The sequence below is a fragment of the Lissotriton vulgaris genome, chromosome 3_1, assembly GCF_964263255.1.
Source record: "Lissotriton vulgaris chromosome 3_1, aLisVul1.2, whole genome shotgun sequence".
In the NCBI taxonomy this organism is placed as follows: domain Eukaryota; kingdom Metazoa; phylum Chordata; class Amphibia; order Caudata; family Salamandridae; genus Lissotriton; species Lissotriton vulgaris.
Window position 1 is genome coordinate 1958086649 of NC_141689.1, and position 23406 is coordinate 1958110054.

The following is a 23406-nucleotide window of genomic DNA, read 5'->3' on the forward strand; positions in this document are numbered from 1 at the left end:
TGGCAAGAAGATGCCTCTGCGTCGAATAGTGTTCTAGCATGCCTCGCGACCGTCACTGCGAGCTCTAAGACGGACATAGTGTCCACGACCTGCGGGGCCCCTGAGTTTTTCATCACAGAAAAGCATAACTAAATACATAAAATTATAGTTAATCAATAGATGGTATACGCTTTTGTAATCAATCAAAAAACCTGTCCTTGTATGAAAACTCCTACAGCAGAGCGCATCGCATGGAAAATCTACTTGCTGCCACCTAGTTTACTACATTTTCATTTAAATGCATTAGTAGCACAAAAGAAGCAATGTCATGTAAAACATTTTTTTTCACATAAAGTTGCATTTTAAGCTCTCCTAAAACCCAGTTTCACTCTTAACCTTTAAAAGTAAAATATTTCCAGGTTACATTTTTATTTGGAGAACTGGTCATCATAGTCATATCAGGTCTGGCAAACTGAAGGGCAGAATTAATCGCCTATTCGTAGATACTTTAGCTCCACTTACTTGTGTTGTGATGCTTCAGTAAGCTGTATTGCAGTGAGTTAACAAACAACAATGGATACATTCATATACATCTTGAAATCTTCATTGTATTATGCCTTAAGTCAGTGTTTGGGGGGTTTTACTTGCTCTGACGTTTTTAAAAATGCACTGAAGAAACATTGTTTCTGCTACAGGTGTATACAATAAATTGATGGCATTGTATGCTAGGTTTTTATGTGTCTTCCTCGCATAAAACATTCTCCGTGTGCTTGTCTAAAAAAATATATAATTTTATTTTTCTTATTCTAGCTCTTCCGAATTAATGAAGCTAACCAGCTAATGCAGTATGATCAATGTTTGACCAGAGGGCCCGATGGATCAAAAGTTATGATTACACACTGTGAACTAAATGATTACAAGGAATGGAAATACTTCAAGGTAAATTCGACATGGCAGACAATATATGTGAAAATGGAGTCCCTCGTGTTTTGCTTTCTCATACAATTGAAATGTGCTATTAGCATCGAGTTTTCATTTCTTTTTTACACTAAACTGTTTACTAAGGGGGCCATGTAGTGAGTGTCTCTCCCAGGATAATATCGAAGATACCTGAGAATATTACACCTGACGAATGCACCAAAACATTACTACAGTCATATCAGACCTCACTGTTTACAATTCTAGAGGACTTGTATCCAGGGGCGAGGGAAATTGGGGTGGATCCCGGAGGGAGGGTTATTGAGAGGCTTATATGTTTGTTGTTGCCTTATTACAAAATGCGTATTGAAGTAGCTCAATTTTCATCATTCTATACTGAACTGTGTCCCCGTGCTGTGCGACAAGCAACATGAGCCGTAACTGCTTTAGGATCTTTGATGCACAGTGAACCAGATTTCAATCTAAAATGTTTAATAAGGTTTCTACCAAGTAAAATGCAACTTCAGGACATCTTTTAATGCACCAAATGCCAAGCAGATATGAGGGCGTGCCATTGTTTTCAATTGGGACAGGGATGTGGCAATGAAACAGCTACTTCTCAAAAGTTTCACCACAAGGGTATCATAGCTTTGCTTGTGTCTTTAAATATTCTGGGATGTATTCTTTTGCTTCTCGATGCTGATGATTAGTATTGTTAGAAGAAAAAAAGCTGATAATTCTGCTTTGTATTTTATCTTTATTGGGAGGACTAGTAAAGATAGTTTTTCTGCTTTGTATTTTATCTTTATTGGGAGGACTAGTAAAGATAGTTTTTCTGCTTTGTATTTTATCTTTATTGGGAGGACTAGTAAAGATAGTTTAGCAGGTAAAACATGAGGTAACCTGAGAAGAAAGACATACTCATTGGAATAATTTACGAGATATTCTCACCATGTAACAAGGACGCCCTTGTACCTTCAGTCCACCACTCACATGTCCCCTGTGTGCCCTACCCCCATTTTCTTATCAGTGCATCCTGTGTGTGCTAATCTCTCAATTAAGTTGCAACTAGGTAGAGTGAAGGGTAGCTGGTTGTGAAAGGTGCAGCAACAGAAATAAGCGTGGATAATTTACTCCAATAATTGTATTCAGCAGCAAAAAGGCATAAGAATACTAGCAGTGATGGCCAATATGGATCTGGCTAAACAATTTAATAATTACTGCCTGTGGCCTGGCGTTGGTGTCAATGAAGTAGTTCTTCTATAAAGTACTGAAGGTATTGTTAAATTCAGTAAATTAAAGATGAAGACTCCTCGTTGTAATGTTCATATAGTATATTTATTCTTGGGATTAGATGGTCAGGTACAGCATTCAAGTAGGAATGTAATCTGGAATAAACCCCACCGGGAGCAGATAACCTCCTGCTCAGCCTCCAGGTAACTGATAAATCCTTTGAACAGCAACAGGTAGAATCATGGATGACATCACAGACACATGACATAGACAAGCAGACACTAACACTAAGGAGGGACAAAGAGAGGGGAAGAGCAGGATGTAACACACCTCCCTCCTTTAATTGAAAAGGAAGAAGATTAAACAGAAGATGGCAGAAACAGAAAGGCAGAACAAAAAAAGAACATAAACGCACAAGAAATAAACAAGGTGGAAAGAAGAGGTAACACCAAAGGGCGCAGGTACAAAGGTTGCACAAGCACTGTTAGCTAAAAAAAGAATGTAAGCTCAAGTAAATGTGGTAAAGTCCATAAGATGACAAATCCACAAAATAAAAACTGAATGTTCGAGGCATGTGGGCTGCTGAATTCATATCTGTGCATAGATCGCCGCCTAGTGTTGGGTCCGGATGATTGCACATTGTTGTCCTGGAAGAGTCTTCGAAGTATCACGAGATAGGTGGCTCCTCCCCTGGACTACAGTGCGCATGGGCATCGCCTCCATCCCCAGATTGTTTTTTTTCCGCCATTGGGTTCGGATGTGTGTCGGTTCCCTCTGTCGGAACCGATAGTTGTTAACTCTCTTTACTCGAGACCAAAAGGTCTTTAGGCTTGGCGCCGGTATCGTTTTCGTTCGGGTCTTACTGTTACTTCAGCTCCGAACTCTTGCTGCCCTTCCGCGTGCTGTCGGCGCGGACGGGCCTACACGACGCTCCAGACATGGAACGGACGCCGTTTAAATGGTGCCCGGTGTGCAACTCGAAATACTCGCACCTCGACGTGCACCCAGTGTGCAACACTTGTCTGTCGCCGGACCATGACGAGGCCAGGTGTATGGCCTGCTCCAGGTTCCGGTGCAAAAAGACCCTCAAGATTCGTCGCGCTGCGAGACTCCAGGCCCAGATGTCTGCGCCCCCGCCGGACGACATCTTCGAAGAAGACGTCGGAGACGACGATGTCCAACAGGTTTCGGACTCTAGCCCTGCGTCCGAGGGGGATGCCTACGACGCAGAAGACGAGGAGTTTGACGAAGCCGGCGACGAGGTAGGGGACGACGATGGGGCCATTGCCACCGTGGGGGATAGCTCGGAGGAAGAGCATCCCCAAATTGACTCAGGGGTCGACCCCCTTCCTGCGGCCCGGGTCGAGGGATCGCCTTCGGGCCTTACCCAAGACCTCGTTCCTAGTCCAGCAGCCCCGCCTCCGGGCCCGGCCACGGACATTTTGGAAGTGCCACTCACGTTTCCGAAAACAAAAGTGAAGCCTTCGGGATCTGCAGCTCCGGCTCCAAAACCGAAAGTGAAAGCTGTACTGAAGGCTCTGGAGGCGTCAAAGCCTAAGAAAACCAAAATGGCCGACATGGAGAGTCACGCCAAGATGGCCGACCCGATGGCCTCGGGGTCGATGCCGAAGGCGAAGTCGACCGACGCAGCTGCGTCGGCGCCGAAGATGGTCGCGGTCGATGACCCGAAGAAGGCTTCGAAGAAGCGTCAAGGCGATCCCAAGGCTCTGGCTGCGCCGGCTCCGGCCGTCGGGGCCAAGGACGGCGCAGCGTCGGCTCCGAAGACGGGACCTCTCGCCAACACCACTCCCAAGACGGGGAAGTCGCCCGAGCCGGTCAAGCCCTCTCCAGCCCTTTCGAAGAAGGTCGAGGAGTCCTTGCAACGGATTCGGAAGGTATCTGTCCTTCCCGAACAGGAGGAGGGGGTGTCGAAGCCCGCACTGAAGCCGTCAAAGGCGCAAACGCCTATCCGCTTCACCCTGCCGCCGAAGTCGACGCCAAAGGCCTTCGCTTCGAAGCATGGGGCAGGCGTGCCCTCGAAGGAGGTGTCGACGCCCAAAGCGTCTTCACTGGTGCCAACGCCTCGGCTCCAGCCACTTGCGGAGGAAGAGCGTCGTGAGGTCATCATCGACGCCAATACCGGGAAACTGTCCCTCCTCAAAAGGAGAATCACCACGGAGCCGTTGTTGGAACCTTTTCGCATTCCTCTCAAGAACAAGAAGGGCTCCGCGGGTACTTCAGCACCTATGGAGCCGGCGTCTCCAAGAGACTTGCCGCGTTCACCGACTCCATCTACCGCAGGTGATGGTGACGAAGAGGAGGTCGAGTACAACTATCCAGCGTACTCGGATCCGGAGGAGGAACATGAACCTTGGACTGCCGGAGGCGACCCCGAGGACCCGCAGTCGAGTCAAGAACCGCAGCTCTTTGCGGCGAAAACATCGCCAACGGAGGACTCTGCAGCCTTCAACGCTTTGATCGAGAGAGCTGCAGCTAACCATGATGTCGAGCTGCACTCCGACCCTGTGGATGTGGACTTTTTATTTGACACTTTCTCAGTGGCTGAAAAGTCTATCAAGACTCTGCCAATGCTCAAAGGAGTGCTCAAGCACGCGCAGGAGGTCTTCAAGGAGCCCACTCGGGCGCGTGTCATCAATCCACGCATTGATAAGAAATATAAGGCTGCGCCCTCGGATCCAACATATATCAAGGGACACTTGCCACTGGACTCTTTGGTGGTATCCAACGCTCGCAAGAGGGCGAACTCACAGACAACTGGTGACGCTCCTCCCCCAGACAAAGAGTCGAAAATATTTGAGGCCTCAGGGAAACGGATTGCCGCACAAGCAGCAAACATTTGGCGCATCTCAAACACGCAGGCCCTACTCGCACGCTACGATAGGGCTCATTACGACACCCTAGAAGCACTGCTCCAGCACTTGCCTGACCAATACAAGGAGGCAGGGGAAATGTTAATTCAAGAGGGAAAGCTCATTACAAACGCTTCCATCAAATGTGCGCTAGATGTGGCTGATACGGCCTCCAGGGCAATCAACACCAGTGTGTTGCTCAGAAGGCATGCATGGCTTCGGATCTCAGGGTTTAAACCTGATATACAAATAACCATCCTCAACCAGACGGTTAATCCTGACCATTTGTTTGGTCCCGAGGTTGATGCGACGCTTGAGAAATGAAAAAAGATACAGACACTGCTAAGTCAATGGGGGCCCTCCAGTCTCAGCAGTTACGGGGTGGTTCCTTTCGCCGCTCCAATACCAGAGGCACCTCAAGGGGTCAGGCATCGCAGTCAACCCAGTACTACAAGAGCAATACCCAATCCTCATACACCAACAAGGGTAGAGGTGGCTACAGAGGCAACAATGTCAAGGGCAGGGGACGTGGAAACAACAGCTCCAGGTCCACCACCGCCAACAAGCAGTGACGTCCTGTCACTGCCCCCCGACCACACAACACCGGTCGGGGGGAGACTCCAGCAGTTCCTGCCCGTGTGGAGATCCATCACCACGGACAGGTGGGTCAAATCTCTTGTCCAGTACGGTTACTGTCTGGAACTTACTTCCACTCCACCAAACATTCCTCCAAGAAGCCGTCCTATGTCCGGCGAGCATTTGCACTTGTTGCAGCAGGAAGTTCAAGTCATGCTGCAAAAAGGAGCAATAGAGCTTGTCCCACTACAAGAAAGGGGAACAGGGGTTTACTCTCTGTACTTTCTAATCCCCAAAAAGGACGGATCCCTACGGCCCATCCTGGACCTCAGGCCCCTCAACCGGTACATTCTCTCGGAGCACTTCCATATGCTCACGTTGCAGCAGGTACTCCCTCTGCTCCAACAGGGGGACTTCCTGGCTACGTTGGATCTAAAAGATGCATGCTTCCATATCCCCTTGCATCCTTCCCACAGGCAGTATCTCAGATTCACGATTCTAGACCAGCACTACCAGTTCAGGGTCCTGCCGTTCGGGGTCACCACAGCGCCAAGAGTCTTTACAAAGTGTCTGGCGACTGTGGCGGCGCATCTACGACGCCAGAACGTCCACGTCTATCCCTATCTGGACGACTGGCTCATTCAGGCAAAGTCAGAACAGCAGTGCGTCGACCACGTGTCCCGCACCATTCATCTCCTGCACGATCTGGGATTCTCGCTGAACTATCCAAAATCCCATCTCCAACCCGCCCATATACGGCAGTATCTGGGCGCGACAATAGACACTCTGGCAGCCACTGCGCAGCCAAATTCAGTGAGAATCGCCAGTATCCAAACGCTGATCCAACGATTCAGACCTCAGCACTCGCTTCCAGCGAAAGTGTTCATGCAGTTGATAGGCATGATGGCCTCCTGCATCTCCATCGTCCCGCACGCGAGACTACATATGCGTCCGCTTCAGGAGTGCCTAGCACGTCAGTGGACTCAGGCTCATGGGCAACTGACAGACCTAGTGTTGGTGAGCGGTCGGGCATACAACTCTCTGCATTGGTGGAATCCACAAAACCTTTGCAAGGGCCGACCGTTCCAGGAGCCTGTGCCACAGATTATCCTGACTACGGACGCTTCTCTCCAGGGATGGGGAGCGCATGTACTCCAGTACACGGTGCAGGGACTATGGACACTACAGCAACGGAAGATGCACATCAATGTGTTGGAACTGATGGCAATCTTCATGGCCTTAAAGGCGTTCAAAGTACATCTGTGCAACAAAGTCGTGTTGATCCGGACGGACAACATGACAGCCATGTACTACATTCAGAAGCAGGGAGGCACACACTCTCCGCAGCTGTCTCATCTGGCTCAGAGCATGTGGAAGTGAGCCATTCAGAGGAACATCTTCCTCATGGCAGAGCATCTCCCGGGCCAGGACAACCAGATGGCGGACCTGCTCAGCAGGCACAGCCATCAAATGCACGAGTGGGAGATACACCCATCAGTACTCCAACCGTACTTCCAGAGGTGGGGTCATCCAGAGATAGACCTGTTCGCCACAAAGGAGAACGCAAAATGCCAAAGCTTCGCCGCCAGGTTCCCACACCCGCAATCACAGGGCAATGCGATGTGGATGAACTGGTCAGGCAGATTTGCGTACGCTTTTCCCCCAGCACCTCTGATACCGCTGGTGGCACGCAAGCTCAGGCAGCACTCGATGACTCTCATCCTGGTTGCTCCAACGTGGGCTCGCCAACCGTGGTACACCACGTTTCTGGAACTTTCCGTGGTACCGCATCAAAGGCTTCATCTCACTCCCAGCCTTCTGACGCAGAAACATGGCGACATTCAGCACCCAGATCCGCAACAGCTCAACCTGGCGATCTGGCTCCTGAAGTCCTAGAGTTTGGCTACCTCAATCTTCCTCCCGATTGCATGAACATCATTCGGGAGGCAAGGAAGCCCACTACTAGAGCTTGTTATGCGGCTAAATGGAAGAGGTTTGTCATTTACTGTGTTAACCACGATATTGACCCGCTAGATGCCTCCATTCAAAACATCATTTGTTACCTGTTCCACCTGTACCAATGCAATTTAGCATACTCTTCCATCCGCATTCACCTGTCTGCTATGGCAGCATACCTCCAGAATAGGCAACACCTGTCACTTTTTAAGTCATTCCGCCACGACCCCACCAGCTCCAGAATGGAACCTCAATGTGGTTCTTACAAGACTGATGGGTCCTCCCTTCGAGCCACTGCACTCTTGTGAGCTTCAGTTTCTGACTTGGAAGGTTGCTTTCTTAGTAGCAATTACATCGCTACGGAGGGTTAGCGAGTTGCAGGCGCTCACCATCCAAGAACCTTTCTTCTAAGTACATGCTAACAGGGTTGTGCTCCGCACTAACCCTAAATTCTTACCCAAGGTTGTATCTCAATTCCATATGAACCTGATAATTGAGTTGCCGGTGTTTTTCCAAAACCCAGAGACGCTGGCGGAGCGGATGCTCCACACCCTTGACGTTAAAAGAGCCTTGATGTACTACGTGGACAGGACAAAAGATTTTCGCAAAACCAAGCAGCTTTTCGTTGCTTTTGCCACACACCACAAGGGAAACGCTATCTCCAAAGCTGGGATCGCTAGGTGGATCGTGAAGTGCATTCAAATCTGTTACGCTAAAGCTAAACGCACTCTCACTATCCCACCAAGAGCCCACTCCACCAGGAAGTTGGGGGCCTCTATGGCTTTCCTAGGTAACATTCCCTTAGAAGATATTTGTAGAGCAGCCACATGGTCTACCACACATACTTTCACTAAACATTACTGTGTAGACGTGCACTCCAAACAGCAGGCAGCTGTAGGGCAGGCTGTTCTCAAGACACTTTTCCAAACTGCTGCAGCTGGCACGGGCGGCCGCCGCTAATGGAGGGACTGCTATGTATTCTATGCACAGATATGAATTCAGCAGCCCACATGCCTCGAACTGCAAATGCTACTTACCAGTATGCATCTGTTCTTGGCATGTAGGGCTGCTGACATTCATATCGCCCGCCCTCCTCCCCGGCGCCTGTAGCAGCTGCAGTATTCATATATATATATATGCTCATAGCATGGTCATCACTCACATACTTCACTCCATCTCTGCCAATGGCTAAAAACAATCTGGGGATGGAGGCGATGCCCATGCGCACTGTAGTCCAGGGGAGGAGCCACCTATCTTGTGATACTTCGAAGACTCTTCCAGGACAACAATGTGCAATCATCCGGACCCAACACTAGGCGGCGATCTATGCACAGATATGAATGTCAGCAGCCCTACATGCCAAGAACAGATGCATACTGGTAAGTAGCATTTGCAATCTCAAAACCAAATGAGCAAAAGTACAGTATAGCTCAGTACCGTAGATAGAAAATGAAATTTCAACTCCTCAAATTCGAATTTTTTCAGTTCCTCTAAAATAAAGTACAATGAAAATGAAGTGTATGGCCAGTGGGAGTGTTCAGATTAGCTAATAGTTGTGCAAAACACCTGAGGTTACCTTAGCTCTGGCAGAGCAAGAATAAATGCACTTAAGGAGCTTAAATGGTTTTGCAAATGGACATGCAGGTATTACTATATTGGGCTCCATGGAGGCCAACAAGATCGGCTTTCCCTCCTTATGTGGTGAAGAACCTGTGCAAATTCCTTTGTATTTGTGGACAGATGAAACTCTTCTTGCATGGATGTTGTGCCCTATAGGTATTGGATTCAGGGAAACGAATAGGGTAATTCCTCTTACGCATATTAAGGTAGGCAGAAATTCTTAACAGATGAATGAGGAGTGAATTGTAGGTATAGCCTCTGGGTTTGTCAGCATTATTGAGGCCCATTTTTAGCCTCCTTCTCTCAAGATAGATACTAAACCACTTTTTCTATCTCTTTTGTTTGCACCTCTCCATCCACAGTTCTTTATATTGGCCTTAACAATCAGAATGGATTATGCTTTCAGCATGCACTACCAAGTTGAATTATTCATTTATTGTACTCTTAGAAAATCTTTGGAAGCATAGTATAATATCTGAAAGAGACACGTTAGTGATAGATTCCTTACCTTAGAATATCCCCAGGCGTCAGACTGGATCCAGAAATGTTGCTTAGCAGTACGCCTGCGAGTCAGTAGGTGGCGTCCTGCGGCTCCACGTCCGTCGCTGTCGTCGTATGCACCGAGATTATGTCACAGAGACTACGTAGGTGCCACCCATGCGCACTGACGTCAGTTCTTTCTTTTTCCGCGCCAGCAAGAGCAGATCCGGATTGAGCACGAACTGTAGTCACTTTTTGACTACTTTGAGACTTTTGTCTCCCCCTTATTTCTCCTGGTGCACGTAGGGAGGTCTGGCTTTAAATCCTGTGGGGCCTGCCGCCGTAATGTCGGTGGCGGACCCCCACGATGTTTGCCTCTACTGCCCGAAGACTGATCACGACTCCCGGGACTATCGATCCATGGCCCGAAGGCCTTGAGGGAGCGGCGCTGGAAATTGCTGGAAGTTCGGTAATCGTCTCACTGCCGCACCGAGTCTAGGGGGCGTTCCCAGGACCACTTGTGGGACCGGAGCCGTCGCTCCTCGGGTTCCAAGTCTTCGCCTTCGGATTCTTGTAAGCGACTTCATTAAAAGAAGTCGAAGAAGTGTGTTCGCTCTCAGACGTCCCCTCGTCGCTCCTCGAAGGCGGACGAGAGGGAAAGGTGCAAGAGTTTCTTGCTGTCATGGACCGCCTTTTTTAGGCCTCGGGCTCCCGCCGGCATGCCTTCGGGCCCCTCGGTCCCGTGTCCAGATCCTGTAGGCCCGGCGGCTCCGCCAGCGGATTCAGCCTCGGCGCCACAGGATCCTACGCCGTTGGCTCCGGCCCCAGCGCCACGAGGTGCGGCGTTTCCGGCCCCGGTGCCACCCTCGGCGCCTCAATGGGTGCCATTCATTCCGCTCTTGCCCCGGATCCAGGACTTTTGTCTCCCCCTTTTTTCTCCTGGTGCATAGAGGGTTGCCTGGCTTTAAGTCCTGTGGGGCCTGCCGCCGTAATATGTCGTTGGCGGACCCCCACGATGTTTGCCTCTACTGCCCGAAGACTGATCACGACTCCCGGGACGGTCGATCCATGGCCCGAAGGCCTTGAGGGAGCGGCGCCGGAAATTGCTGGAAGTCCGGTACTCGCTCCTGGTCTAGGGGCCGTTCCTCGGGTTCCAAGTCTTCGCCTTCGGATTCTGGTAAGCTACGTCATAAAAAGAAGTTGAAGAAGCATGTTCGTTCTCCGACGTCCCCTCGTCACTCCTCGGAGGGGGACAGGTGCAAGAGTTTCTTGCTGCCATGGACGCCTTTTTAGGCCTCGTGCTTCCGCCAGCATGCTTTCAGCCCGCGGTCCCATGTCCAGATCCTGTCGGCCCGGCAGCTCCGCCAGCGGATCCAGCCTCTGCGCCACAGGATCATGCGCCGTTGGCTCCGGTGTCACGAGGTGCGGCGTTGCCGGCTCCGGCCCTGGGTGCCGTTTATTCTGCCCTTGCCCCGGTTCCAGGACCATTTTGTTCCGACCTGTGATCCGCATTGGGAGGCAGCACCGGGCCAACTCTGGCCGGTACCAAGAACGGCGCTGTTTCTGACACCTTTAGTCCCTGCTCCGGCGCCGAAGGCGGGCGAGGACTGGGACGGATCCGAGGAACCCCTTGCCTGGCTGAGTGACTCCAAGCAGGATTGGGTGGATGACCTGGAAGACGCCGGCGACCTCAATGTCTCTTCTGACCGGGGGTTTGCCTCTCCCCCCCGCCTATGATGGAGGAGGGCGCATCCTACACAATGGTGCTCCGTCGGGCAGCTGAGGTCCTCAACCTCGACCTCCCCACAGTGGCCCTCAAAACCAAACCTCCTCACGAGGAGCTGCAGACAGCGTCTACTTCGTCAGAACCGTTGCTTTCCTTCAATGACGCCCTTACCGACGTCCTCTTGGGCACTTGGTCGCGGCCCACTACTGGGGCACAGTGGATAAAAATGTCACCAGACTCCACCGGCCGGCGCCTGGCGACCCTGCCTTTCTGGCAACCCATCCCACGCCTGAAAGTCTGGTGATCCAGGCCTCGACGTCGCAGAGTGCTTTTCCCACGGCTCCCCTGGATAAGGACTCTCAGAAACTGGAACAGTTTGGTAAGTGATTGTTCTCTTCAACCAGCTTGGGGCTGCGGTCTGTGAATACCGCCTGCTTATTTGGTCGCTATTCCTACCCAGTATGGGATTCTGTTGCTCAGGTGTTGCCTCAGTGTCCTGAGGAGCTCCAGGCTGTCCTTTTCCAGGCGATTGCTGAGGGTAAGGATGCGGCTAAGTTCGCCATTCGGAGTGGTTTGGACACCGCCGACTCGTTGGGCAGGGCGATTTCTACAATGGTGGCGTTGTGACGCCACACCTGGTTTCGTTCGCCTGGTTTCTCACCTGATGTCCAGGGCTCGCTCATGGACATGCCCTTTCTTTGATGACACCCGCCTGTTTGGTGATAAGGTCTACAGTGCACTGGAGCGCTTTAAGGACTCACGAGCCACGGCCAAGTCCTTGAGTCTTTCTGCTAAGAACCTGGCCACTCCTGGTTTTCGTTCCTTTCGTAGCCAGGGCAGGGGCACCCAGGCACTTTCATTCAACAAGCCTGTGAAGAACCAGCCTCATTGCGGCCGTGGTCGCGGCTTCCGCAGGTGCGGGTCGGGGAATCAGCGGGCGGTGGGTGGCAGGATTCGCCACCATCTCCCCCACTGGTGCGATATCACATCGGCAAGTGGGTGCTGAAGATAATCCGCAAGGAGAAGTTCAAGATGCTGACTCTGGCTCAGGTCTTGGCTGCCCTCGACCCTGGAGCGTTGGACTTGCAGGACGCATATTTTCACATCCCCGTCTCGCCAGCCTACCGGCGTTACCTGCTGTTCACGGTAGGCCAGCAGCATTTTCAGTTTACCGTGCTCCCCTTCGGCCTTACCAGCGGCCCTTGGGTGTTCACGAAAGTGATGGCGGTGGTCGCAGCTCATCTGCGCAGATCAGTCCCTCTCAGAAACTCCCCTTCATCGGAGCGGTTCTGGATTCAACGCAGTTTCGGGTTTATCCCCCCAAGCAGCGAGTCCGGGATATTCAGTCTCTGATTCTGATCTTTCAGGCTCTATCCCGGATTTCAGTCAGGATGACCCTCCGGCTCCTGGTCCTGATGGCCTCCTGCATCCTTCTAGTGCAACATGCCAGATGGCATATGCGGGCTCTGCAGTGGTTCCTGAAGTTCCAGTGGGCGCAGCATCAGGACAACCTGTCTGATCATGTCCAGATCTCGGATGGCACTGGATGACACTTGCAGTAGTGGCTCATGAATCGAGATTGGGTCAATGGCAGATCCCTCTCTCTTCCCCCACCGGAGCACACAGTAGTGACGGATGCGTCCCTCCTGGGATAGGGAGGCCACTTGGGAGAGGCGGAGATCAGAGGCCTCTGGTCTCCGGCGGAGTCCCGGCTCCATATCAACTTCTGGAGCTGCGAGCGATCCGACTTGCACTGAAGGCATTCCTTCCCTCTGTGCAGGGCAGTGTGGTGTATGTGTTCATGGACAACACGACCACCATGTGGTATTGCAACAAACAGGGCGGAGTGGGGTCGTGGACCCTATGTTAGGAGGCTCTGCGCCTCTGGACATGGCTGTAACATCAAGGCATTACCTTGGTGGTTCAACACCTGGCAGGTTCTCTGAACGGCAGGGCGGACAAACTCAGCCGCCAGTGCATGACGGATCACGAATAGTGTCTGAACTCGGACTTGGTTCAAGGTCTCTTTCTGCAGTGGGGAGAGCCCTGGTTAAATCTATTCTCCACCGAAGAGAACGCGCAATGTCATTCGTTCTGCGCATTGGAATTTCCAAGGCGGCACTCGTTCTGAGACGCTTTTTATCTCGAGTGGAGCTGCGGTCTGTTGCACGCCTTTCTGCCTATACCACTTCTGCCCAGAGTGCTGTAGAAGATCAGGCACGACCGCGTCCAAGTCATTCTTGTGGCTCCGGACTGGGCTTCAAGAGTATGGTATCCCGAGCTACACAGTATGATCATCGATCCCCCGATCCGTCTGCCTCTTCGGGAGGATCTTCTGTAACAGCACCAGGGGACGGTCCTTCACCCGAACCTGTCCAGACTCCACCTCCATGCGTGGAGATTTAGCGGCTACAGTTGACAGCTTTCGACCTTCCTCCCGAAGTCTGTCATGTCATTCTGGCAGCCAGGCGTACCTCCACTAAAATGGTATACGCCTGCCGATGGAACAAATTTGTGGCATGGTGCACAGCAAAGACTGTGGATCCCCTTTCTGAGGTTCTTCTGTTTCTTCTATCTTTGGCCCAGCAGGGCTCTGCTCTGGGCACTATCAAAGGTTATCTTTCTGCCATCTCCGCCTTTCTAAGGCTTCCTAATCAGCCTTCTCTTCTTAAGTTCCCGGTTGTTAACCGTTTCCATAAAGGTATTACACACACGTTCCCTCCCGTGCCTTTCATAATGCCTCAGTGGGACTTGAATCCTGTCTTGACTTGCTTAATGTGCGCTCACTTTGAGCCCCTTCATAACTGTCCCTTACGTCTTCTCACCTTAAAGACGGCTTTCCTGGTAGCTGTCAACTCTGCCAGAAGAGTGAGTGAGCTCTAGGCTCTTTCTTCCATACCTCCTTTCCTTTCAGTTCATCCAGACAAGGTGGTTCTAAGGACCCGTCCTTCTTTCTTGCCAAAGGTTGTCACGCCCTTCCACATCGGGCAGACCATCACTTTGCCCACCTTCTTTCCGCCTCGGCATCCTTCCAGGGAAGAGGAGAAGCTCCAGTGTCTGGACCCAAAACGTGTGCTCACATTCTATCTGCAGCACACACAACAGTTCTGGGTGGACGATCAGCTCTTTGCTGGCTATGTGGGCGCAAAAAAGGTCGGGCTGTGCACAAACGGACCATTTCCCGGTGGGTCGTCCTGTGCATCAAAGCATGTTACTCCTTGGCCAAGAAGGAGCCTCCTGTGGGACTGCGTGCCCATTCAACCAGGGCAACTGCAGCCACTATTGCCTTGTGATGCGGCGTTCCCTTGCAGGAAATTTGTCAGGCAGCTACGTGGGCCTCGCTGCACACGTTTACCAAGCACTACTGCCTTGACAGTGTAGTCCGGAGAGACGGCTTCTTTGGCCATTCTGTTCTCCGGGACTTCCTGGTGTAATTTTGTTTGCATACCCTCCACTGGGATTGGTATTGCTGGGGTATCTATTCTAAGGTAAGAAATCTATCACTAACGTGTCTCTTTCAGATGCACAAGTTACTACTTGTGAAACGATATAGCTGTAGGAGACATTACTTAGTGATAGATTCCTTACCACCTCACCCATCCTCCCCGTTCTGCGAACTGATTACTAGGGTTAAGGTCATCCCCTTTTAGGGCCCTAGTTTTATGCACCAATTGTCAGTATCTTGCATCCCTCTGCGTTCCTGGTGTGGAAAGATGTGTACAGAACGGACATCAGCGCGCATGGGTGGCGCCTTAGTAGTCTCCGTGATATCATCCCGGCGCATACGGCGCCAACGACGGACGCGGAGCTGCAGGACGCCACCTACTGACGTGCAGGGATACTGCTAAGACTTTCTGGATCCAGTCTGACGCCTGGGGATATTCTAAGGTAGGGATCCTATCACTAACTAATGTCTCGTACAGATATATCCTTACACAAGTAGTAACTTGTGCCTTGTGCTTCTTGCACTTCTCATTCTGAGATTTTTTTGTCCTATTATTGTTCTTTTTTTAATCTCAGTAATTTCATTTTTTTTACACTTTCTGCATTTAACACAGTAGGGTCTGTGGTGTTGCAGTTGGGATGAAACTGAAAATTGGGGTCTGAAAATATTCAACTGGATTTTAGACACTTCTGACCACTGAGCAAACAGTTCCCAAACCTGGTTCCTATTCATAACCGCAACAGTGCATTAATTTAACCACTTGATTGCCTGACATAATGTCAGAGCTTACTTCAGATAACAAGAACAATTTTTCCATTTCAAGAGTGGAATGAAACTCACTAAACCTACTGCTTTCCCATTACGGACAGCAGTATCAAACAGTTTCAGATGGGGTTGTACTTGATTCTAGGAAACCCCTCACCGTTCAGCCCAGGTTCAGGGCTTTCTGTTTTCTATGAAGGTCTGCTTAGCTAATGCAGCCTTCATGAACTGGTTGCCTAAATATGTATGAGCAGTAGTAACAAGAATTGTATGGGCCCTTCTGAAAAGCTTGAGACCCATTGCGTCTAGTACCTGTCCAGGGTTCTTTTTCTGTTGAACAGAGTAGTCACTTCCTCCATCTCCTGAAGGAACTACCTCTGCTAGCCCGTAGAGGAATATCTCCTGATGCAGTATAGATAGGTAAGAGTATTCATTTCTTGGCAAAAAACTGCAGCGCATATCCTTTCTCTATTACATTAGAATGCATGAGTTTTAAGTAATGATCAAATATCTTTAAAAAGAAAAAAAGTTTCCCATTGGCATTATATCTTATCTTGTTTGTAACTGTTATTACTCACGTTTTGGCCTTCTTGGGGAAGAGGGGGTGCTGGAAAACAGAGGCATTGTGTCCTACAGAAATTCTCACTACTGAGGCACGGAGCAGACCATGTTGCGTAAACTAAGACTTTGGCTTCGCTCCACAAGGTTTCTTTTCACACCCACAGGTGACGACACGAGTGAACTTAGTTCTATGCACCAACCCTTGAATGTGAAAGACAGGTTATTGTAGCCCTGCAGAACCTCACCCAATACACAGTTGAAGTGGTGTCAATGATTTTGGGTTGCTAACAGTGCCTACCAGGGACGCTATGGTGATTGAAAACAAGTCTATTTAATTCTACTGAATATCACACATAGTATCAGCTTTCAGTAGAAAGTACGATGCAGCAGCATCTTTGGCTGTCCAGATCTTCTCTGGCAGTATCTTGCACGATAATCTGGGGTGAAGGACCTCTACTGACAAGTGGTCGAGTGTCGGGCCTTTTATACTGTATCTTATCTAACATGGTAATTTCTCACATAACTTCAGGAATGTCTGACACAACCGATTTGTATCAAGCTGCTATTCTAAGACGCATTCTTTTAAACTAATAAGGCAAAAATTCAATTCAATTCAAAAAATTGAATTCAGACTACACTGTTTTGGCTATTGTTCTAGTCTGACCTTGAAATCGAGATAACAATACAGTTGTTCCAGACAGATATTGCATCAGGTGTCTTATCAATGTCATTGTCTGAGTGACTTGTTACTTTCACAGGTTCTTGGAAAGATAAGGACAGACGACATCTGTGTCAAAGGCCAGACTTGATGATTCAGCAAAAATAGGGAAAAGAGAGCCTTGGCCTGTCGGGCCTTATGGTCTTTACTTCAACCACTTAGTCTTATATCGGTATACCACAATAGCTACTAGATATACAACACTGAAAATCGTCTGAGGGTTTCATAATCCCTCAAAAAGGTATATCATCCTTGGGGAGCTTAGATCATTTGACGGTGGTGTTGACTTCCTTTAGGAGACTCACCTTCTCGTGGCTGACTGGTTCAGACTGAAATTCTATTTTCTCCCTTTCCATTACCATGCAGGCTCCCCATCCAAAATAGCAGGAGTGGCAATTCCTTTTAGCCCTAGAGGGTCCCTTAAGAAGTATAATTATAAAACCAACACGCAAGGGAAGCGGGCACTGGTTAATGGACAATGGAATAGCAGCCAGATTACTTTAGCATCTGTATGTGCCCTTGTTCAGACCTTGAACACTTTCTAAAAGATACTCTGTGGATCATTACCGACTTTGACTCATGTCCACTGATTATCAGCCGTGGGGGGGACTTTAATGTAGCCATGAATGCAATTCATGGTAAATACTGTGGTTTGACGTCAAAATTGTCATTTGAGGGGCAATCATGGGTAAATGATTTGGGCTTGATTGACACTTGGCACACTCAACATCCCTAAAAATAGATTACTTCCACTACATCGTAGTGCACCACATGTAGTCCATAATTGCACTGGTTCTGCTAGATAAATGATTAGAACACTAACTGAAAAGGGCTGGTCAGCTCCCCTAGATGCTGTCCGAACATGGTCTTTTGGAAACTACCCTAAAACGACAGTGGGAGGCTGGGAGACATATTTGAGGCACTTGGTACCTGTAGTACAGTCTAAAGTACGAAGAACCTTACAGAATACATAACCCTGGATGACAGTTGGGAACTGGAGAGGAGGGTGCTCTGGGATGCACTAAAGGCATTCACATGGGAACCCTTGTCTAGGAGGCAGCAAGGTTTAAATGTATGCATGAACTAACCAGAGCTAACCTGGCTGTGGAGTTGAAAGAGAGAACCAAAAATATCCCATCTCAGGAGATCTGGTGGAAGGTGACTGCCATACGGGGCCAACTCTTCATCCTAGAACTTGTCAAAGCACACTATATCCTTACGAGAACAGGGGTTCGCTTCCAAAAAGGAGGAAACAAACCAGGCACCTTATTAGTACACACTGTCGGGGCATACCAGACCCATAAGCACATGGGGGAGATTCAGGATGAGAGTGGCACCCTATACTTCTCAACTAAGGGCAAGGTTTAGGCTTCCATACATACTACCAGACCCTTTACACTACTGACCACACTACTAAGACGGCACAGACTGCCTACTATTATTCAGTTTTGATTTTCACATTTTTCTCATAGGCCTCAAACATATTGGAGGGATCTATCACAGCATCTGAGATCTTGGCTGTATTAGACAACTGAAACCTTCTAAGGCGCCGGGCTCCAATATGTTCTCTGTTTTGTTTTGTTTTTGAAGTGTTTGCACACGAAATACTCTGTATTCAGACAGTGCTTTTTATCAATTTAAGTACTGATAAAGGAGTCACAATGGGAACGTCTTATGCTATTATTACTCTACTTACCAAATGCAGCAAAATGCAACTGCCTGCAAATGTTATCCCCCCATTTCACTGCTTAATTTGAATTTGAAGAACTTTGCTAATATGCAAGTCTATCGATTAGATAAATTGATGACAGGGCTGGTACATTCAGACACAGGATCCTTCATACTCCATAGAATAGCAACCAGCAACAGCAGAAAGGCCCTAAATTTAATTGATATTGCGAGGAGGTGGGGAAAGAGGTAGTCCTAGTGTCCTTAGATGCTGAAAACTCATTTGACAGGGTGAACTGAGTAACGTTGTTTGTTTAACTGAAACATTTTGGTTTGGCGCAGAGTTCCTGGGTTGGATTGTAGCCCTGTACTTCAAACCTTGAGCTAAACCTAAAGTCATCAGTCAGTTTTCAGCATATCTACAAATAAATAGTGGCCCCTTCACTGTCCCTCCACTTTTCCCCCTCCTCTATGACATCTTCTTGGAGCCCCTTCCTCAGAAAATTAGAGACCATATACGATTAAAGGTATATCCTTTTACCAGGATACATTCAAAGTAACTGCCTTCTCAGACAAAGTACTCCTCACCCTCACTGTCCCTATGTAGTCAGTACCAGAACTTTTCTCAATATTCGAAGAATATCAACAGTGATTGGCCTCCGAATCAATAGGACCAAGTCTGGGATCTGGTGTTCGCAAAAAGTAATGCTTTTGCTAGGAAATTGAACAATTCTAGACCTTTCCGCTGGTCTCTAGATATCAACAGGTATCTAGCGTATGGCAAATACCCTGACTTGCACCAGCGTAAATTTTGAGCTCTTACATTAGGAGACTCAGTCAAGCTTGGCTGCCTGGAGATACCACACCCTTTTTTTGGTGGGGATGATTGCTACCCTGAAAATAAATCGATTGATGTGGATTTCATATGTATTCTATGATCTGCTGCTGCCACTCAGGTGGAAAGACATTGCACAGTTGTAAGTGGTAGGACAGGGGACCAAAACTCTCCACAAAAGTACCCCATTTGTTTCATTACTGCCAAGCATCGCCAATTAAGATATTTGATTGAGTCGTTGAGGGGGGAACTGATAAACATGTGTGTTCCATTGATCAGAACTTGGCAACCAGGCCATGGATGAGGTCCCTTGGGTCCATAAGAACCTACTAGGCCATCTCCTCTATGCCACTCCGGTAACCTAAGCCACATTAGGGGTCTGTAAAGAGTGCCTTACCACTTTTCCATCACCCCTTAGTCCTGATAGTTGGTATTTCTAAGGTATAATCACTGATGGAGACACATGAGTTTCGGATCTGGAGGCAGAGACAGTGTCTCAGGCTCTGGGGTTTTTATTCTAAAGGCATCTGGCAACCATTTGAATTTTAAACAGAAGTATCAGATCACTGAGACGAAGTGCTTTTATTATCTCTAAATCCAGTACTGGGTAGCTCAGAGTGTGATCAAAGAACAGCAATAGGGAGCTGGCACACTTTGGAAAATTTCTACCTCTGCTAAGCATGTAGGCTCTTAAATGTACTCTCTCCTCAACTCCCCAGCAAATGTGCATAAGTTCCCTTTCCATATACAATGGTAGAGGTACCTTAGTGTCTCCCTTGACACAGATCAGTGGCACAAAATATTCCTGCAAACCAATAATTAGACATGACAGGCAAACGGTAGGGAGAGAATTTACAAGATCCTGTTCCTCTGGCGTCTTACACCTGCTATTGGCCAGACTCACTCCTGACACCTGCTGGAGGGGATGTGGTGAACTTGTCTCTCTGCTTCACACTATGCGGTCCTGTTCATGATTGGGGCAATCCTGCAACAGGTCTTTCTAGCTTTCTCTAAAGGTCCTGATCAGGATGTCAACAAATTTCCAGAGTTTGGTCTGCTGGGCGGGCACATGTATGGAATCGATCCCCTGCACTCTTCTGCAGATAATCGAATATCTTACCTGCTACTAGAAGCAAAGCAAACCATTTTATCACTGTGTGGGACAAGAATTGTACGGTTAAATGAACTATAGCTACACCACATTTGAACACTGTTACGGAACAAAAACATTGCATATGATCATGCAGAAAAATCCTGTCAATTCAACAAACAGGAATACAGTTTTGTCATACTTTAATATGGGTTATAGAAACCTTACATGTCCACAATCTTTGAGAGCCCTAGCCTTGTTTATTATGCTGCTATATTCCGTTTTGGGATATTGCCCCACTCAGACGATCGATATGATACATTTTACTTAATAACATGAGTGAGTGGCAGGATTGAAGGGAGACTTGGGGGTTGGAAGTTAAGTAGGGAGTTTTGATTAAGAAAAAGAAAGGGGGTCTAAGGAGGGGGAAAGAAGATTAAGTTGATATGCCCACCTCGATGTTGTTCATTATATTCACTCAAATTAAAACTATTGAAACTAAAAGGAAAGAAAATCATGTAGCCCAGTTTGCCAGATTTGTAATCCCGGAGGGTTGTACTGCTCTGGTCTATTGTTGCCTCTTTTCATGGGCCTGGGTGAAGCTGAAGCTCTGGTCCCTTGGATGTCTCCAGACCTGATCATGTTTCTACTGACTGAGGGGCTCTTGTTTCACTGGTCTAAGCCATTCAACTCATGATAAGGAGAGACTGATCCAGACCATGTCCTCAGTAGTAGTAACTGCAGTGTTTCTGGGATCTGGCTAGTAAGATTATAGCACCGCTTCTGCTGTGAACACTTCCTCGACCCAGTCCTTCTGAACTTGTAGGATTCCTTTATATGCAGTTCTTGTTTCCTGCAAGAGTAAAGTGTCTTCCTTCAAACTGCTCCCATATACCCAGCAGCGGTGCATCCATTGGGGCGTAGGGGCGTAGCCCCACTAAGCCTGGACGCACCGCTAAAATATTTTTGTGAATGCAGCTAGAAATATATTTAAATGCCGCAACGCAGCGCTTCAATACGGGACACACCCGATTGAATTGGAGAGAGTGCGCAGGGGCAGGGGGTGGGGCTGGCTGGTCTGCTGCACAGCTTGAGTGACAGCAGGAGGCCAGCAGCACTGCGCATGCGATTGTTTGATTGCACCTAACCCGAGCATGCGCACTGGTAACCTTAGTAATAGAGGGACAGAGGGGGTGCTGCTTTAGACGGGCCGCAGCAGCCCCCGGGGTTTCAAATGCACCAGGGCGAGTAGTTAGTGTGACCCCCCAGCCAATCCTGGTGCTGCATGCAGCACCAGGGTTGGCTGGTCCCACCGGCAGAAGGGCAGGCAATCCATCATTGGATGCCGCGCGTGGGTGGTGGCAGCCGCACTGCATATGGCCAATCACTGTGTGACTTCATGTGAAGTCATGCAGTGATTGGCCATTTCGTGACGCGCGCGCTGCTGGTGGGGTGTGACGTTCCAATCTCGTGCGCAGGCAGCAGTCAACAGACCGATGGACTTCAGCCGCTGGTGTGTAGGTGACATGACGTCTCTAATCGTGTGATCCGATCCATCCTGCTGTGAAAAAGTAAGAGTGAGCTGCTGACTGTAAGTAACATGGGCGTGGGATTGAGGGCTGCAGAGGATCCTCAATGTTGTCGCTGTGACGTGACACAGACCGCAATGGCATGCACTGCCTGCACATCCATCCACTCTCTTCAGCGCCACTGCGCCACTCCAGACCGTGCCTGATCTCACAGTCACCAGGGAACTTCAGTCTTGGTTCCCTTTCACTTTCATGCGCCATAGGATTAGCGCAAGCAGAAGGGAGGGACAGCCTTGGCCTGAGGTGACCATTGTGCGCTGTCAGCTGGGCTGGCAGTGGCTTCTCATTCATACATCTTGCCCGGCCAGGGGGCCTAGGACTGATTGACCTCCGTGCCCCCCATCCGATAGCGGGAATTATAAGCACGCTGCAGCACAGGCCTACCTTCACTCTCGCGCAGATGCCCTCCGTGTTTCCTTAAGGTCCGCGGCACTGCAGGGCAGCCAGGCCCGACGATTAATAATGGCGCCAAGTTTGAACTGGAGTCTGTACCTGGTCCGCGCCGCAACACAAACATGCTGCTACATACAGTAAAACACGAAACGCCATCACACACACACACACACAATGAGGAGATAAAGGTTGCACAGCACATTCCTGGATTCCTGGGACCCGGGAGGCTTCATGCAGACCCCGAACAAAGGCCCCTCTGTGTCCCCAAGACTCTCTGCTGACCCCGGGAGTCAGGGATGGGCTGCCGGCTTCAGTGATGTCTCGAACGGGAGCTGGGGAGGGAGGCCGGGCCAGATGTGCAGCTGGTCTAGGCATCTGTTGCGTCCCACAGGGAGGCAGCCAGACTGTCCCCTATGAACCATCCTCGACCTCACAGAGTGCTGGGGGGCGGGGGCACTGTGGGTATGGATCTGCCCTGATAGAAGGGGTGTCTGAGACTCATAGCTGTGCACATAAACACACACCTGACATACGGCAATCGGCACATGTACCGGCTCCGTAAAAGCGAGGAACTTAGGAAGTGTGCCTTGCTAATGCCTTGTCCAATGTCCTGTTATGTGTGCGATGCTTTCACTGCTGCGTGTGACAAGAAGTGTGCACGGAGGCTGCTCTGGCCACTGCTGCTCTGTGTAATGAGGGGAACAGCTTCACACCAGGCACCGTTTCTGTGTTTTTTTAACGTGAAATCGAACTTGTATATTGATTTTGCAGTTTTATAGTGTTAATGCCTTTGAGTGGTGCAGATTTCTGTTCATTTGCTCAGCTCACCGTATATGAGCATACTGCTTTATGAGCGTTTCACGTGAAAGGTTATGTTAAAGTTGTTAGTGATCTTTTGCTGTTAGTTGCATTAAGTGTAAAAGCCTTTTTGTGCAGTTTTGTCCTTGTTATGGTGAGCTGGTTTGTCAAGTTCTGATGTTGGATTCA

General features: G+C 49.2%; 1 protein-coding gene across 2 annotated transcripts in view; it reads left to right on the plus strand.

Annotated features, from left to right (window-relative positions):
- Positions 1-23406, plus strand: part of GALNT7 (polypeptide N-acetylgalactosaminyltransferase 7) — a 579585-nt gene that overhangs the window by 541982 nt on the left and 14197 nt on the right. For both annotated transcript variants that reach the window (XM_086962434.1, XM_086962435.1), the window contains exon 11: positions 790-918. In XM_086962434.1, coding sequence (XP_086818560.1) covers positions 790-918 — 129 coding nt within the window. The remainder of the gene's footprint in view (positions 1-789; positions 919-23406) is intronic.